Raw genomic sequence first — 19,966 nt, 5'->3', positions numbered from 1 at the left:
AATTATTAACAAAATATCAATTTGACGTGTCCTTTCTTGGAGTATAACACCTTTATCTGTCGGCACTGTTTCAGGGAGGAGTAAGTATTTCGGTCGAACTGTGCTAAATGTGGCGAATTGACACGCTTACTTTGTATATGATGAGTTTGAGATTAAAAACTCCATTGAAGTGGTACTTTTCTACCCAGTTCACATTGAAAACAATCTGTGAATGAATGAAGAGAACATGTTAGAGAATATTGGTAGTTGTAATAACAGTATTCATAGCCAAAGCCAATTTTCCATAATTTCTATAGATAGATACTTTATTAATCGCTCAGAGGGAAATTTTTATGTTACAGCAGCATGTACATGGCAAAAATATTGAATATAACAAAAAAAAGTGCACATTCTATACAATAAAATAGAATAGAATAATATGAAATAAACTAAAATAAACAACAGTGCAATGAATTAGAACAAAACAACAGACAAAACAGCAGTGCAAGTTAAGTTCTATTGTAGAGCAATGAAAGCAGACCCGTTACCGTGTTCATCCAACAGGTGACTGAGATAGAAGCAAGATTTAGAAATATCAATTTCAGTGACTGGAAAGCTGTTTGTCATTTGAATGATCATGATAGAAAAGAAATGCAGAAGAGATGCAGCAAATACCTAAAATGGCACACCAGTAGCCCTAACCTCCCGCCGGTGTAAATGGATGGAAAAAAATGATTGTATCCAGGTTAACATTTTTCTTTTTAAAGAAGATTGATCAGAGTGGCTTTAGAAACAGAGGATCCACAGCAAATTATATTGTTAAAGCAAATAATGAGATGGAAAGGACCCCCAATACAGTATGAAGGAAGGGAAGGCTAGAGTCCCCTTTCACATTCAGAAATCTTAGAGTTCCATGTGGAGAGAAGTTCTTTAAGTGAAATAAACAAGCTCGGAACAAGCTGGAGGGTTAACCCTCGTGTAGTCCTCGGGTCAAAATGACCCGCAGCTGTGTTCAACCAAGTTCTATTTTATTTCTATATTTTTATATTTTTTTGGGATCATTGGTCATCATTCTTTAAAGAAACCCTCACAGCCTCCTTGTCACCAATGATCCCAAAAAATATGAAAATAAAATAGAACTTGGTCGAACACAGCTGCGGGTCATTTTGATCCAAGGACAACACGAGGGTTAAATGACGGAATCATCGATCTTCTGTCAAATAGAACAATTCAAGTTAAAGTAGGGTAAGGGACAGTTTTGCCATAATAAACAGGATACTGCAAGGTAGGGTCCTCGGTCCAGCTGTTTTTCAAATCTAATGTTTTTCAACTGTAATGATTAATATCATTGTCATACAGGTACAGCTAAGCAGACAAGCTGACGATGGAGCAACATGGAAGGGGGAACATTTTCTCGTGTGTTGAAACGTATACGGAAAGCAATAGTCATAGTAGAAGGATTGGTTTTATAAATGGAGATTAAACATTTTTAGCAGCATCAACATGCTATATGCAGGTCACTAAAAAGGACACCAGCATGTGGACAGGAGAAGCAGGGGATCAAACCACCAACCTTTCAATCAGCATCTCTTTGAGCCACAGCCTCCCAGGATGAGAGCTGCTGCAAGACGACTTGTCAAAGTAAGAGACTTTTCTTTCTTCTTCTAAATTAATCATATTACATTTCCACCAGTCACAGTCATTTTACCATTTTGTTGTTAAATCAGCTAACTCACAATAAACATTTCAACACTAATACCAAATTGTAATTTATTGCAATCAGATTTCCTAATAAATTGCTTCATTGAAAAAAACAGTTTGGGCCTCCTTTCCGTCCTTAGGATGAACACAAACATTAAATAATCCATAATTAAAACCTTTGATAAATTAACTTAAAAACTAAATTAATTTACTATAGATAATATATGTTAAACTATTGTGTTAAACATAAAAAATATTTTGTAAACGTTTTACATCAGTTCAACTTTATGTTCATACTGTATGTGTATAATATAAATGTAAACCCTGCCAGAGCTGGGATTTGAACCTGTACTCTTTGGATTTTGGCTTCTTTCTTTTGTAATGCATGAAAATTGCTTTTCAATTCTTTAACAAAAATAATATAGTATACAAATACTTTAAAATGCCATAAGAAGAAAAAAATAGGAAAATAAGAACTAAAACGTGTTTTCTGCTTATTTTTTCTCTTTTCCCCTCTTGCATGAGGTTTGCAAATAAATTAGCAAAAAGTCCATCAAAATACAAATGATAATTGAAATAGAAATTTTGTTTTGGGAGATCAGAAGAAAAATCACAAATTCATCAGAGAGTAATGACACCTTGACAGGAAATCCGAATTTATGACACCAAAGGGTTGAGATTTTATTGTAGAATTCACAAGTCATCAAATAGATGCTAATTTTAAGGTTGTTGGTTCGATCCCCTGCTTTTCATGCAGGCAGGCATGAATGTCGGAAAGATGATGGTATTTATTCTCGGTTAAAATGATGACACACGGGACTCAATGCTACTTTATACAGCATGAAATGGACACGGTGAGTAAATGAGTGAATCATAACTGCAAAGAAATTGTTGAACTGGTGCTGACGGAGACAGATTGGAGGGCAGTAGATATGGAGAGGAAGCGGGGCACCGAAGACAAAGAAGCACAGGTTAAAAGGGCTTTATTAGAATATTTAACCGAAACACGTTTTTATATCCAGAATATAACTTTCGTATAAGGGCATGATGTGACACGCTCCGGTGCAGTAGGGGGCGGCATGCACCTTCAAACGTTGGTTTGCAGTGTGAAATCAAAACGAAGAAAAATTTATGTTCATCACATATTTTGTAAACAAAGACGTTAAACCAGGAATAAGTCATGTAAAAAGCGTTTCTGTAACTGTGTTCAAAATTCCCTCAGGCAGCTCCTCAGAGCTGTTCTGATTATTATTATTATTATTACCGTAAATATGAGGTCAGTGGCGCACTGGGATCCCAGCGGGGCGGGGAGACCTCCAGCGCGAGGGACGGCTGACTCGACCGCGGTGTGTTTACGGGACTGCGAGCGGTTAGCGCACGGATTTCTAGGTTTCATCAAATGTAATCAAGCTATTAAATTAATTTAAAAAAAATCTGAAACATTAAATTTGAGGAAGATGCAGGATGACGCGCGCTACCTCAAACGGTGAGACGTAACAAAGCTGATGTTGACTGCTCAGTCTAACGTTATCATTAGCTAGCTAATGAGTCTAGCATTTCAATAGAAATAAAACATGGAATACATTCAGCTGCTAACCGGCTATTAACATGGACGTTTAACGAGCTCCGGACGTTTAACGAGCTCCTGGACGAGACTGTGCAGTGTTACTGACATTATTGCTAGTTAGCTACCCCGATGTGTGCAGTTCTGTTTCATGGAAAGAAGCTCATGCCAATATCCAGTCAAAGTTTTGGCAATTTAATGTTTTCTTGCTTGTCAGGAGACGCGAGCGTCAAGGGTAGATACTAAAGAGCTTCTTCTTGGCCACAATGACCCACCGATCCATTCGGCATACATGAAGTCCTCAGATAAGACACACAGCTTACACGAGAAGATGTCACATTTGACAAGCGGCATGTTTCCACTGTTCTCCCCTTCGTTAGCGCGGCTACAGGGGCGACCTGTGTACATCAGGACAAGGAGTTACATCTGTGTAACGCCGTACATTTATACAGCTCAGAATCCACTTTCAGGCCATAACAAGTTATTAAAAAAATCTATTTCATTCTCCCACAGATTTACATTCCGGGTTTGGCAATAAACCAAAGGAGGCTTGTCAGCGTTACAGCTCACCGAGCCACTAGGCTGCAGCGAAATGACAAACTGTCCAGTCAGATATGAAGAAGTCATGTTGAATTTGTTTACTGCCTGGTAGTTTACACTGTGAGTGGAGCTAATTTTTCGGGTTAATCAACTCTGTATGGGATCATGTTCTTTGGTTAAGCAGCTCGTCAGTGCGACCATTGTGTTGTGCTGTCTGGGCGTGTCCTACATATTACAGACACTAATCTGGTGGTTGGATGAATGTAAAGTGTTTAATTGCCACTTGCATGACATTTAAGATCATATTTATCAACATTATAAGTCACTGTTATTGTGGAATTATTTGATTAGTTTGTTAAGCCCAAAGCAAGTCTCTTTGATTATTCATCTAAAATCAGGTCACTGGAGTTAAAAAAAACAAAAAACTTCAGGAAACACATTTTTAAACGTTTGAAGTGTTGTTGACTTCACTGTCTGTTCTTCATCACCCGAAGCAAAGTGACTGCAGGCAGTTTGGACGTCCATCCCACAGAGAAGGCCCTCGTGGTCCACTATGAGGTGGAGGCGTCTATCCTGGGGGAAAGTGGAGGTCAGATGCTGGGCGAACGCAAGGAGGGACAAAAAATGTGAGTGTGCTCGTGGTTTTCTACTCACAACTGCTCTTCCTTCATTCTGGGCTGCTGTTCCTGCTCTTCTTTCTTTCCCTGAATTGAAATGGAGCGGTAAACTGATTGGATGATCGATACCTGAAATCAGCATATTTAGATTAGATTAGATCAGATTTAGACTTTATTAATCCCATAGTGGGGACATTTTGTCATCACAGCAACATAGAAAACACAAAAAAAAGGTGCAGACAATATGAACAAATTTACAAATAGGTATACATAAAATATGATGGACAAAAACAATTATTTTAGAAAAAAATAAGAGCAATGAATAAATACACACGCACAGACTACAGACACAAAAATAAATGACATTAAAATAAATATATACAATTTAGGATGAAAGTGTGAGGTGCTATGATATGAAATGAACAGTGCAACGTTATTATAGGGTGGTGTTGAATAGTCTGACAGCCATCGGAACAAACGACCTGCGGTAGGGCTCTTTCCTGCACTGAGGGAGCAGCTGGCATTAACAACTGTCCTGGGTGATCCGATCACAAGTGGTCAGTTAAAAGGTGTTCATGTGTATGAATCCTGGGCCACCACCTCTGAATTAATATTTCTAAGGAAGAAATACTGAACACAGGTCTTCCTGTCTTTATTCACGTATAGAGTGGGGAACACTCGAGATACTTGGTAATGCCAGAGGTGAACCCGAACACCAGATGTGCCTTTCTCTTCTCCATCTAATCTGGATAGATAGGGCTGAGCAATGTATAGATATTTTATTGAGATCATCTTCAATTTAGGATATTTTCAAATTTGAAGGCGGCGTAACAGTAAAGTTTGGGTTTTCCCTGCCGCTATAACACTTAGGTGTTAACACCCAAGTGTTTTTTTCACAGCGTCTATGCCACTATAGCCTATAAAGTTTGTTTTACCAACATTTGGTGATATTTTTATGGCAACATTTTTGTGATAATTGTCCGTAAATGCATTGTTAGTCAAATAACTGCCCACCTGACCTGCCCTCCGTGTTACTACAGGATCTAAGCCCTCCAGAAACCCTGAAAGAGATGTCAATTTCTAAACTTATTGGTCTGTTCTTGTCATTATATCCTCTTTAATGAGGATAATTCTGTGTAAATATTTTGTGAAAGCAACAGCAGTCATCTCTACAAACTCGCAATATTGATATCGACATATTTGGTCCAACATATTTGGTGATATTTCTTTTGTGTAGATTCCCACCCGAATACGTTGTCATATTTGTCAATTGGCAGCAGGCTGTTTTTCCAGCTTCACTTCAGGTTTTGCATCGGTCTTAAACTCTGTCGCAGGTTTGTAACAAAACCTGTAAGGTAAGATAAGATGGATGAAGTCCATCAATGTCCATCTCACCCGTCTCTGTGTCTTTTCTTTCTCCCTCCAGTATCCGGGTGAAAAGCCTTTCTCCCAGCACAGATGTGGGCGCTTTGGCCAAGAAGGTGGTGGAGGAGTGTAAACTCATCCCTCCTTCCCGTCTGCCCCAGGTGGAGCAGCTTCTTTACTACCTGCAGAACAGGAAGTCCTCCCCGGTGGAGGGTAAAGGTCAGTCATGTCACCCTCATTGCACACTTGTTGTAGAGTGTTGGCTGTTAACGTTTTCATAAATATTAAACATGTAAAGAATAGAAGGATGGCTGATTTTAAGAGCATTAAAGTCAGTATTTACTCATACAAAGGTCAGAGTATGTTTTGTAAAATTATTGAACTCACAGTTTCCAATAAAATCACAAATCTTATATAAACTTATGTATAGAATGAAGTACTGTGAAGTTTATTTTTGGCTTTTTCTGTTTTTTTGTTTGTTTGTTTTTTAAATCACAAGTGGAAAAGAAAGAGAAGAGACCAGTGAAGCCCAGAGAGCTGACTCCGTTTGAGGGAATGGAGGTGACAACTCGCTGCACTCAGTTTCATCTCACACACTATTCAGCATTTCTAGTTTGTTCTTCACGACCGTTCAGTTTTCTCAATGAGAAACATTCTTTGTTACATTTGTGTCTGAGAAAATCGCTCTGCACCAGCTGATCCTTCATGAACACAACAACAAGTCACCCCAAATGTCTTTCTCTGACTGAATCACATTTATTTATTACTAGTAATCTAACTAACAGGTGTGTGTGTGTGTGTGTGTGTGTGTGTGTGTGTGTGTGTGTGTGTGTGTGTGTGTGTGTGTATAGTTAAACGAGGAAGCCAATATAACTAGAGTGGATGAGTATGTTGAGCTGCTCTATGAAGGCCTTCCAGAGAAGATCAGAGGCTCGTCTCTCATCCTTCAGCTCGCCCGCAACCCTGATAACCTGGAGGAGCTGCTGCACAACGGTATCATTTCATCCTGCCTGTCCATACTGATGCTTAACAAAGCAGCTCCCACAGCGTTCACTCATGTTTCTGGAGGGCTTATCTCTGCTGGTGATGCACCTGTGAGTCTGATGATGCAGTATAAGACAGTTGGAGAAGCTATGATCTTATTTTCACTCATCATCAATATTATTTCCTATGTGGCAGCGAAACATTCAGAAACTTGCAGGTTACACCAGAACGCAAAGTGCGTTCAAATTTACTCCTCTTCTTCTCAGTTGAATAGCACAGTGTGTTTTCATCACAGAGAGATGTAACACATATCCTCTGAAACTGAAAGACTTGAGCTTTCCAGAAAACTCGGTGCCTCGTCTGCTTGACGAAGCGTTTCAGAGATAATCGAAGTTGAAGTTGCATCGTCGTTACATTCTGTATGAAGCGTGCGTCCATCTCCACACCTGCTGCTCTTGATTGAATAATTCCCAAAGTCCCGATAGCTTCAGAACATGCTGTATATCAAAAATAGAGCAGAACTGACCCTTTCTGATGATACCTCTCATTTCTCTGTCCGACAAAGAGCTTTAAGCTCAGTTTTATAATCACAGCTGACCTCTGTACTGTCTCCAACGTAGAGCTGACATTACATCCAGTTTGATGGAAAGAAATAAGGTCATATTAATGTATTTCTGTGCCTAAACTACAGCTGAGTTATTATCTCACATCACAGGGCCGTATGTCCTGAGTGTGAGTTCCTGGTTTGGCCACCCGGAGTCATTCATGACATTTATTTTCTGTCAAGCGCTAAGCACATATTTTTTCAAATTGTTGATTCCCACAAACATGGTTCATATATTATCAGATTCTAAACAATCTCCTCTACACACTCAGGTACCAGAAGGCCCATTTAACTCAATGACATATGTGCTCACTGATGGTTGTGTGTGTGTGTGTGTGTGTGTGTGTGTGTGTGTGTGTGTGTGTGTGTGTGTGTGTGTGTGTGTGTGTGTGTGTGTGTTCAGAGGCAGCTCTCGGTGCTCTGGCCAGAGTGCTGCGGGAGGACTGGAAGCAGAGTGTAGATCTGGCCACCATCATCATCTACATCTTCTTCTGCTTCTCCAGGTAACGTCGACTCAGTGCCGCACGTTCCTTCAGTATGTCTTCCTGTTGTGCTTCATCCTTTTTCATCCTCTCCTCTAGCTTCTCCCAGTTTCACGGAGTGGTGAGTCACTATAAGATCGGTGCTCTGTGTATGAGTGTGGTGGAACATGAGCTGAAGAGGCATGATGGGTGGCGCGAGGAGCTACGCAAGAAAAACAAGGCTTATATCCTTTTTCCTGCTCTCCTCTGTTTCCTGTTTAAGCTGTTTGTTACTTTCATACCTTCCTCCTGTATTGCTTAGCTGACACACTGTGTGTGTGTGTGTGTGTGTGTGTGTGTGTGTGTGTGTGTGTGTGCGCGTGCGTGCGTGCGTGCGTGCGTGCGTGCGTGTACAGTATGTGTTCCTTAACATCCTTCTCTGTACGTGAGTCGGCCCCGGAGAACGGCTCTCTGAGAAGAGACCAGGACAAAGCTCTGAGGAAGTACCAGGGTCTTCTGTCGAAGCAGGAGCAGCTGCTCCGAGGTAGGCGGAGTTATTTAGTGGTTCAGCAGCAACGACACAGACCTGAGGGGTGAACTATGAAGTGAGATCAGTGGGTCAGAGAGGTATGTTGAGACTAAAGCCAGGGTTATAAGTGTTACTAAATTGGCTAGGTCACCATGGTAACTGATGCTGCAAACTTAACCTGGTCTGGAGCAGGTTATGTTGGAGATATCAGATCAAAATGTAGGAAAGTACCGCCTACTGACCAATCAGATCTCTCCAATCACATCACCAATCAGAGAAGTTCATGTGGAGCTTGGTACGCGGAATGAGACAGTGAGATGGTCCTCATCTGAGGAGTGAGACTGTCTTCTGAGGAGTGACATGGTCCTCTGAGGAGTGAGATGGTCCTCTTCTGAGGAGTGAGACTGTCCTCTGAGGAGTGAGACGGTCCTCTTCTGAGGAGTGAGACGCTCCTCTGTGGGAGGGAGGGGGGGCAACGTGTTTCAAGACCGACAGATCACATGTCTGGATTGAAATAGCCAAATGGAAACAGGGTCACATGTCGGCCAGAGGAACTGAACGATTGGAGAAAGAGTTCCTGGACCAAATACAATAACTTCAGTTTTGTCTGAGTTTAGAAGTAAGAATAAGAATCCATTCTGTGACTTTCTCATCCATATTAAATAATTATATCTAGTGTAAAAGCATAAAATCACAGAGATGTTTCACCTCATTATCAATACAGGGACTTGTAGTCAAAGCATGAGTTTAGTAATGTTATCAGAGTTAACAGGTTACAAATATCATTTCTAATCTGTTTCCTTCATTTCTTCCTGTCTCTCTGACTGTCTCCCAGTGTCTCTCTACCTTCTGCTGAATCTTGCCGAGGACACGAGGACAGAGCTGAAGATGAGAAATAAAAACATCGTTGGCCTCTTGGTCAAAGTACTGGAGCGGGACGATGAGGAGCTGCTGGTCCTTGTGGTTTCATTCCTCAAAAAACTCTCCATATTCCTGGAAAACAAGAACGACATGGTGAGTGGAAGAGATGAGTTGGACCAGAAGAAGAACCTCAATATATTTTTATCTACAAATTTTTCATTAGATGTTAAGTTTCCAAAAGTGAGCCAGGACAACTCACTGCATTTATCATTAATATCATTCTTTGCCACTTTGAACAATTCCTGGATGTTTGTTGCTGCCGTCATATTGTTCCTGCTCCTCTAAGAGCACCGGCACGGTCAGAAGGAGGGAGAACTGAAACATGTCTTTTCTGCAGTATAACACAATTATAATGTCATAAAAGATTTATCATAATTCATTTTACAAAAATGTTAAAAAGATCGAATCTACATATACAACATTTGCCCACAAGTGTTACCAATATTGGAAAAAAGGGGCTGCACATGCCACACATATTCAACTATTTACATTTTTACAAGCTCGACAAAAGTTGCTGAATTTTTATCACATGACTGTTGGTCTGGAGAGCAGAATTGTATTTGTTGTACAGATGTGAATCGTGCACATGCTATATTTTGGGTAAAATGTTAAATGATACATAGAATGAATGAAGTATCAAAAACTTCAGATCAGATTTGTTTATTTTTGCTGACAGATGTTTTTGGTTCCGGTGATTAGTTCGGGGATCGTCAGAAATTTGAAAACTCCACAATAATATCTATTTTTACGTTTTCTGATCGTGACAAACGGTTTAATTTAGGCTTCTTCTTTTCTTCTTTTTTTTTTTTTTTTAAGAAAACATGCCTGAGGCATCGTCCCTCCTCTCCACTGCCTCTCTCCCTAGTGTCCTTCAGCTGAGTTCCATGATGTCTGTGTGTTTTCAGGCGGAGGTGGACACCGTGGAGAGACTGAGCCGTCTCGTTCCCTGTGAACATGAAGATTTGTTGAACCTGACTTTGCGTCTGCTGCTCAACCTCTCCTTTGACTCCGGACTCAGAGGCAAGATGGTGGAAGTTGGACTGTTACCCAAACTGACTGCGTTGCTAGGTAACAACATACACCAGTAGAGGAGCAAACGGTGCATTGGGTTTTATTAATTGTAAAGTAGCCTTGCAATGAATAACTGCCTTCACAGAGCTCAGTTTTTAGCCCTTAATGGTGATGTCATGGTTTAGACTGAAATGTCTTAACAGCCATGAAAGATTGTAATAACATTCATGGTCCCCAGACGATGAGTCATTATTGATGATCTCCTGGTTTCAATTCTAGATTTTAGTGAAACATCTTTATAAACTGTTGAAAGAATCTGATGCAGATGTTCATGGTGCCCAGAGGAGGAACCCTAACAACACTGTTCACAATTCAACTGTAAAATATCAAACACATCTATCTGCGTTTTTCTGTGGGATTGTTGCTGAACATGTTGTTCGTCCTGCAGCACGAGTCTGACTCTTCATCGTTGGGTTTCTATTATTCTCAAATATCTGTTTCTACTTTAATCCAGGACCAGTCGAGCTGCAGCACACAGCCACCAAAAGCTCAGTGTGCTCAACTCTTCTGTGTTGTTTAAAAGCCTCCATTTGTCACCTGTAATCATTTATTTCTGCATATTATTCTCTACCAAAACCACCTACATTTAATCTGGTCAGGTTTGTCTGTTTATAGGGTGGATGAACATCCTAATGATTCTTCCTGTACCATCACTGACATGTCTAACATGTTTCCTGGCCTGTGAAACGGCTCAACAGCGACTGACTGGTCATCCATGGTTCTTAGAAAACAGTTCTTCAAGTAGAACAAGAAATGCTTTCTCCTCTTACTTGGAGGAGGAATAATTCTTTTTAACAACTAAAACACAACAAACTGTGTCAACTTTGTAGGCTATAGCCCAACAAAATAACAATAAAAAGCACAATTTAAACACACAAAAACAAGAAACCATTCGACAGCGTAACTTTTACACATCAGAAGCAGAAAAATCAAGAACAAATGACCCAATCCAGAAGTTACTTACTCAGTTTGTACTTTGGTTTTAGATGAAACACCTTCAGAACGTAACACATGAACTCAAGTTTGCCATTTTACAGCTAATTAGCAAACGTTATCCGACTAACGTGCTGAACCAGGACAGTGAACATGGTTATAACATTTCACCAGCTTAACATCAGCATGTTCATTGAGATCATATTAGCATGCAGATGTTAGCGTTTAGCTTAAATCTCAGTGCAGCGAGCATGACTGTGGACTCATTGTCTTGTTTTATAAACAAAGTGTTCATTTCCATATTCTGTAAGATGATAATGATTCTTTCTGTTTTTCCTAATGTCAGCTGATCAATGAGCCTTGAGTATATGAATAACCTGACTGATTGTGTGCGTTTGTTGTCCTGCAGGTGACGAGAACAACCGTCAGGTCGCTTTGCGCATCCTGTATCACATCAGCATCGATGACCGCTTCAAGGGGATGTTTGTTTACACTGACTGCATCCCTCAGGTACCAGAAGGCCCATTTAATTCAATGACATATGTGTTCACTGATGGTTGTAGAGCCTGAGGGAGACCTGTGTGTGTGTGTGTGTGTGTGTGTGTGTGTGTGTGTGTGTGTGTGTGTGTGTGTGTGTGTGTGTGTGTGTGTGTGTGTGTGTGTGTGTGTGTGTGTGTGTGTAGCTAATGCAGATGCTGTATGAGCATGGTGAGGATGAGATGGAAGCTGAGCTCATCTCCATCTGCATCAATCTGGCTGCAAACAAGAGGAATGGACAACTCATGTGTGAAGGTATTTCACTTTCCTCACATGTATCTTCCATTCAGTGATCGGTGGTGGTGGTTTGCTCTCCGGTTCGTCTGGTGGAGTCTTCGTGGCTTCAGCAGAAAGCCGTCTGTGTACAACATGCTGTGGGATTCAGGGTAAAACAGTATTTCTGTTTCTGTGTTTGCAGGAAATGGATTGAAGATGCTGATGAAGAGAGCTCTGAAGATGAAAGACTGCCTGCTCATGAAGATGATCAGAAACATCTCCCAACATGACGGGCCGACCAAACCACTGTTCATAGTGAGTTATATATAAGACTTTGCACCAGTATTCGTTATGGTTCAGTCTCGTGATGTGAGCTCCCTCCTCCGTCTCTGTCAGGACTACGTCGGTGACCTGGCAGCGGAGATCCGTGCCGAGGAAGAGGAGGAGTGGGTTCTGGAGTGTCTGGGGACGCTGGCCAACCTCACCATCCCAGACCTGGACTGGGAGCTGGTGCTGAAGGAGTATAACCTGGTGCCTTATCTCAAAGACAGACTCAAGCCAGGTACTGATTACACTTAGGAACCACCTCCACTCATTTTTCATATCATGTTATTCCTTTTGATGGAGTAAAAAAATGTGGAACTACACTGGAAGGGAAGTCCAGGACTGCCAACCAAAACACACCTCACGATAATTCAGCCAAGTCACATTGGTGCCTGCCAACATATCAGCTGCCTTTGTTTGGTTATTGTAACTAAAAAATACAAATAAATCACAGCTCTTTGTGCCCTCGGTTTCACGTAAACAATTAATATACTTTTATTTTCTATCCAGCAGCAGTTTAACTAGTAAGAAATAAAGACTTTTGTGCGGACGTGTACAACTTTAATTTGTATTCTGTAACAGCAGCAGCTTCCTCGGCTGCAGTTTGAAAATGGGATTATGGTCCCAAAATAATATCACGATATGTCTGAGTGTTTTTTGCAATACCAATATTCTTGAGGATATGGCAAAATACCGAAAAATGTTTGATTAATAAATTTGATAAAATAAGTGTTAAGAGTTTTATGTCAGCATACAGGAACAGTTTGTCTTCAAATGTGAATTAAACTGAGCTGGAGGCGTGTAGAATACAGCTGCTCTCAGCCATCTGTGTTGCTGTATAAGCTGTAAATGTATGAAATGTATGTCCTCTGTTTATACTGCGTAACAGTATGACCTTATTACGTCAACAGGTTGGAGGATTGCCATTATAAAAATAGTATTTTTTTTTTTTTATATGTTAAAGATTGTACCAGTATTGATGTGAACAATCTGATATTGCACCGCTAGTGACCCCTCCCTCTCTGCTACGTGGTTATGATCCAAGTCCAACGTTTCATCAGTACACCATCTGGGTACTCGTGGTTCCCTGCACGTTCCTATACTGCACTCATGTACTAAGATTAGTGTAATTACATAAGTACGCTATTTGAGATGCAGCCTAAGTCTTCAAAAAGCAAAAGACAAAAAAACTGCATACTTCCACACACCTGTTTTTTGTTGTTGTTGTTGTTGTTGTTGTTAGTCAGTCATTCACCTTCATCATTAGCTAAACTGATCCATTTTAATTTGAGAATTGATTCTGAATCGACCTGTGAGGTTCCCAGAGTTTCACACCTTTTTCTCCTCTGTGTGCTTCAGGCTCCGCAGAGGACGACCTCATCCTGGAGGTGGTGATCATGATCGGAACGGTTTCAATGGACGACGCCTGCGCTGCCATGTTGGCGAAATCAGGCATTATTCCTGCACTTATAGAGCTGCTGAACGGTAACACACACGCACACACGCACACACACACACACACACACACACACACACACACACACACACACACACACACACACACACACACACACACACACACACACACACACACCTGTGGTTGTAGCTGTCATGATCACACACTTTGAGTATTTCTAACCTCCTCTCCACATGTCTCTGCTTGTTGACTGCAGCTCAGCAGGAGGACGATGAGTTTGTGTGTCAGATCGTCTACGTCTTCTATCAGATGGTGTTTCACCAAGCTACACGAGAAGTCATCATCAAAGACACCCGTATCCTTCCCACAGTTCACGCTGTCTACTAAGTTAAATATCCGTGAGTCTTTCAGCCGAATTTCTGTCGTTTCTCCTCAACGTCTCCTACAGAGGCTCCGGCCTACCTCATCGACCTAATGCACGACAAGAACGCTGAGATTAGAAAAGTGTGCGACAACACCCTCGACATCATCGCTGTAAGTGAGCCACATGTTACTGATGCACGTAGTTTGTTAGAAACACACCCCTCTGTCTGTGTCTGTCGGCCGCTCGCTGACTTCTCTTGTCTTCCTCGACCAGGAGTACGATGAGGAGTGGGGGAGGAAGATTCAGTCCGAGAAGTTCCGTTTCCATAACAACCAGTGGTTGGAGATGGTCGAGAGTCGCCAAGCCGACGAGTCGGAGCCGTATCTCTACGATAATGACAATGACAGGACGGATCTATTCTACAGCGCAGGTACACACCAAACTCTGACAGATGCATGTAGACAAACACACGGAGCAAAAAGTGATGAGATCAGCAGGTCATTTAATCTCTGAATAACTTTTAATTAAAGTTTCAGTCACAGGAACCACAGATTATAATACTGCCTTCAGAGAATATGTTCTTTATTAAAGCTCATTTGAATATTCAAAGTAGAAGTGGCGTGTCAGTGTCTGTCCATCTCATCCACTCTGTCACACCTAACATACACCTAACATACACCTAACATACACCTAACATACACATAACATACACCTAACATACACATAACATACACCTAACATACACATAACATACACCGAACATACACATAACATACACATAACATACACATAACATACACCTAACATACACATAACAAACACCTAACATACACATAACATACACACAACATACACATAACATACACATAACAAACACCTAACATACACATAACATACATATAACACCTAACATACACATAACAAACACCTAACATACACACAACATACACATAACAAACACCTAACATACACATAACATACACCTAACATACACATAACATACATATAACACCTAACATACACATAACAAACACCTAACATACACATAACATACACATAATAAACACCTAACATACACATAACATACATATAACACCTAACATACACATAACATACACATAATAAACACCTAACATACACATAACATACATATAACACCTAACATACACATAACAAACACCTAACATACACATAACATACACACAACATACACATAACATACACATAACAAACACCTAACATACACATAACATACACATAATAAACACCTAACATACACATAACATACACATAATAAACACCTAACATACACATAACATACACATAATAAACACCTAACATACACATAACAAACACCTAACATACACACAACATACACATAACATACACATAACAGGGTTTTACCAGTGAGCTGAGTGTTTTTTGATGCCATAAGTGAGTTTTTTGTGTAAAATTGGGGGAATTTGAAAAAATTGCATGTACAAAAAGAAAAATGTGAATTTTTTTTTAAGCAATACCTGTTAAAGTAAAAAATACTTTTTATTTTTTCATACATTTTCTTATTCATTTATTGAACTTAGAGAACCGTGGAGATAAAAGTTCCTAAAATCTCCTAAAAAGCTGCGTATGTCTCCAGAACAGAGGGTCTGTGACTGGAATATAGAAACAAGGACGACATCAGCTGTCAAAATAAGAGCTTTAGATGCTGTTTAATTCATGTTCATTCAACACATAGACCTGCTGGATGAAACAAACAAAGAGACGTCTCTGACAACTGGACGTGTGGAGAAAACTCATTTAACATCCAGTAATATGGAATCACTTCCTTTGATCACAAACATTTAATCATCATTTTAATGTGAAGAACACATTTCCCACAAACCCCGTCACTTCCTGTTTCTCCTCTTGTTCCGATTTCTTTTACTTGGTGATGAAAACAGGAGCAGAGCCTTTCTGGTTGGAAATGAGGAGTTATTGTTATTAATAAAGTCAGTTTTGTTTGAAAAGACTTACTTCATGTCGTTAAAACTTTCAGCACAGATTCTGCTGCCGATGTTTTTTACAAAAGAATAGTGGGAATTTAAAAAAATTTGCAAGCTCCTGCAAATATTGCAGAGTTTGCTTGAATTTGCGTTAATTATTGCGATTGTAAGATGGTGATTTCCTGGAGGGACTGAATAATAATCTTTTTACTATTGTGCATTACAAAACACTGCAGATGGGAAATTAAACATCTCGCAATGGCTTTATGGGACAAACCAGCACACAGAACAATTCATCCTCATATTCAGCTCAAACCAAAAATTCCACAAAGTGCATGTTGGTCATATCAATATTGTTTAAGCATTACCATAACTGTTTTCTTTTTAATGTTTATTTATTAACTTTGATGAACACATTCAATTTATAATAATTATGACTTACTATGTCATAATTAAAATAACAGATCTTAGAAATGACAAGATCTGATCATAAAATTATGATTAGAAGTTTAAAGTGTTTGCTCCCGATGTTGTACCATCAGTTTGTTGTCAGTCGCTTTGGATAAAAGTGTCAGCTAAATGAAATGTAATGTACATGGTTTGATTGTTGGCCCTATAAAAGTTATTTATGTAATCAATATCACCTTGAACATCAATATAGGAATAAACACTTTAAAGGGTTTTTGTTTTCAAGAAAGTGTTTTGTAAATATTGCGTTAAAAATTCAGTTTTTACAAAGTAAATATCATCTTGTAATACAACTTTGTGCTGTAGGAGGCGATAGTGAGTCACTGCTTAGTTTAGTGTTACACTGAAGTCTGTGACCAATCAGATTGTGTGATCTACAGTGCTGGTTGGGTTCTGACATGAGGCGGAAGGGTAGTAATAGCGAACTACAGTACAATTAAATTCATTAAATTAAAAACTACCTCCAAAGTGGTTCATAAGAGAAACGAACTGGAAGGAAAAACAGGTTTTTACTGTTGGATTCATTAATTCAGCCTCTGAAGGTTTTGGTGTCAGTGTAAACTGTTTTCTAACGAGATTGCTGGATGTTCAACACTAAAACTAAAGAGCTTATAAATATCATATTTTGTGTGTCGGTATTCTCATGTGAATGCGTCTGCAGATGGAATAACTCCAGCTGACGGCTCGGTCAGCCCAGATTTCTTCAGTGACCTGCAGCCCCAGAACGGAGACTCCCATCACACAGGGTGAGTTCAACACACACCAGAAACACCATCCAGTCTCACACACTTAAATGTCCTTCACTGAACACCAGCCAATCAGAGAAGAACGTGGTCTGTAATCTTATTGTCAAAGCTCACATGTCAGTAGTAATGAGCAAACTGCCTTTAATCATCTGGTAAAATAGAAACGTACACTCTTTGTGCTCTTGTCTGACTTTTCCCACCAGAGATGCCAACGATGTCTTCGACCAGACCAGCTCGTCACCGGGGCGACCGGCCACTGCGTACGGCTTCAGACCCGATGAACAGCCCTTCTACCAGTACTCATAGACACACACACAGCACATCCTGTCATGTTGGATCCAGTCCCCATCCACCATCACACCGCTCCAGTCCCACTGTCACCACTCCTGAGGGGAAGTTACTCACACGATGGTCACACATGAAATAAATGATACAGATTTTCAGATTTTAAAGTAATAATCTCACAGTCAACCATTTCATTCATTCACCATCATCTCAAACAGATGCGTAGTTTGGTCTTCCTCATCACCATCCTCATACAGTCAGCGAATACTTTAAAGAATGTGAACAGACTCCACATGTCTGATAGTGTGTGTTTGAAGGGTTTTGCATGTTTTTCCTGTGTAGTAATAAAAGTTGTTTCCACTTCATATCCAGTGAAGAAAACATTCCACTGTTGAAGTGTTTGAGACAACATGTCACATTTTAATTACATTTTAATAACATGCACTACGACGTGCAGAGGTTTGTTTTGTCTGTGTCACTGTAAAACAGGCACATTGTGTTTTTAAAGAGTGCCTCAGTCCGGACGCTCCAGCTGCTTCTGCCTGTGTGAGGTGATCTGAGATCAGTTAAAGTTAATCACTGCATTTCAGTGACATTGTCTGACTCACGATGGGCAGTTAAAAGCATCAAAATTGATGTAGGATAATCAAGTAAATGGAACAAACCTAGTGCCTAGGTAACTAGTAGTTGCAGCTCAACTACAGACAGTTTGGTGAGAACGTGGTTGTGAGTTAACAGTATTAATAGTTAATAGTATTAGCTGATGTAGCTGCGAGCCTGCAGCACCGATGAGGAGTGTGTTACAGAATCCTGGTGTGCCAAACACACTGATTCTTTTTTTTTATATATATATATATTTCAAACTCAAAAGTCTAAATCACACGGACTCAAGTGACATCACAAACGGACATTAATAAAACTCCCCACAGTCCCTCTTGAGAAAATAAAGTCTCTAAACAACTCATAGTATGATGCAGTCAGAGTTCATCCCTCGTTGATGTAAAGGCAGAAACATTGAAGCCCAGCAGTGTGTATCTTCCTGGGAGGGTCAATGGACGAGGGTGCATGTTTCTCCCTGTTTTGTAGGACACCCTCCTGTCAATCACGGTCACATGTCTCTACCGTTGTTCTCCAGTTTTTCCCCGAACATGTCTAAAAGTCGGGCGGTCTGATTCAAGTCCAGAGTGAAACGTTATCACTGCAGTCTCGTGCCATTAAGTGTCTGTGGACATTCATTCAGTGCACTGGATGTGTTACTGGTGTCAAACAGCAGTGTTGCATTTCTCCTGTGATGAGGAAGCCTGTCGGTGCAGTGCTTTTGAGTTTCACCTGTTTCAGAGTGATCAGGAGGAGGAAATGTTTTTGCCGTGTCATCGTAAATCAACATGACTGGTGTGATTTCAGTGTTAACGGTGTCCTGCACAAAGTGTCCCTCTGTTATTGCTCACTGTCTATTCTCACAGCTGTGGAGGTCATTACCTGAAAACTAACAACACAGCAGCTCCATGTCGAAATGTATGAACATGAATCAGAGCAACATAAATCCATTTTTTAAAACAAAAACATTATTGTGGCAAACTACATATGAAAGGCAGGTTCACACGTGGTTTTTTTGGCAGGAAAGTTACATAGTGTTTTGTTAGGCATATTTGCACAAATAGTTCAAATTCAATGCATGGTCATGTTTTGTTTTTTAATGATAAGTTATTGTTATTCTGTGTATATTACTGGGTTGTTTTTTTTTTTAATAATAGATAACTTTATTGCTTCTTAACAAGACACTGTAAACAGAGGCAAGTACTTTAGTAGAGATACTGCCCATCTCTCTCACCGTCTTTCATCCTCATATTCTTCAATAAAACAGAATCCCACATTTCATATTTGTGATGCGACTCTTGATATAAAAACCTGTTGACAGTGACATTCATGGCGCTCAATTCTGTTTTATTTCCATTCGTCTGCATGGAACTTTTCAGGATTTTAGATTTGATTAAAATTTTAGCATCTATTTATGAAACACAACAAAGCAGACTTTGTCATGAATAGAATGACAGGACTTATTTCTATCGGACACCCTGCTGTTTCCACAGTCCGCTAACCTTTAACACACCAGATTTGACAGTAAGCATAAAAAAAAATAAGAACAATTGATATTCCATAGGAAGTCATGCAGACATCCTAAAAAGTCATTGTGTTATGATCTAGTTTAAAATAACATTTATCAGTTGAAAAGGAAAACTTCATATAAACACAGCTCATTAAATATTCAAGTTTGCAAACTTAAGTCTATTTTTCTGCTTTCGTTATTGCATTGTACCTCATTGAACATAAGCAGGAAGTATAGAATATTTATATGGA

General features: G+C 39.9%; 1 protein-coding gene across 2 annotated transcripts; it reads left to right on the top strand.

The window, feature by feature from the left end:
* The first annotated feature begins 2,986 nt into the window (after nt 1-2,986).
* On the top strand, nt 2,987-19,486 carry LOC138631124 (kinesin-associated protein 3-like). Of its 2 annotated transcripts, none has more exons than XM_069715890.1 (20): nt 2,987-3,166; nt 4,279-4,410; nt 5,828-5,985; nt 6,266-6,327; nt 6,618-6,759; nt 7,758-7,857; nt 7,936-8,060; nt 8,261-8,359; nt 9,180-9,358; nt 10,171-10,333; nt 11,679-11,779; nt 11,953-12,061; nt 12,225-12,337; nt 12,419-12,584; nt 13,706-13,831; nt 14,020-14,118; nt 14,212-14,297; nt 14,401-14,557; nt 17,239-17,323; nt 17,527-19,486. In XM_069715890.1, exons 1-20 carry the CDS (start codon nt 3,138-3,140, stop codon nt 17,627-17,629), a joined length of 2,334 nt encoding a protein of 777 aa, XP_069571991.1. In that variant the 5' UTR covers nt 2,987-3,137; the 3' UTR covers nt 17,630-19,486. The 2 variants fall into 2 exon arrangements, with proteins under 2 accessions (XP_069571991.1, XP_069571992.1); XM_069715891.1 differs by having other exon boundaries at nt 2,994-3,081.
* Nucleotides 19,487-19,966: the final 480 nt, after the last annotated feature.

This window comes from Brachyistius frenatus, unplaced genomic scaffold (genome assembly GCF_029030835.1).
Source record: "Brachyistius frenatus isolate BFR_SWC_R1_liver_20210118 unplaced genomic scaffold, ASM2903083v1 Contig_149, whole genome shotgun sequence".
Classification (NCBI taxonomy): Eukaryota; Metazoa; Chordata; class Actinopteri; family Embiotocidae; genus Brachyistius; species Brachyistius frenatus.
This window is presented reverse-complemented; position numbering and strand designations above follow the sequence as displayed.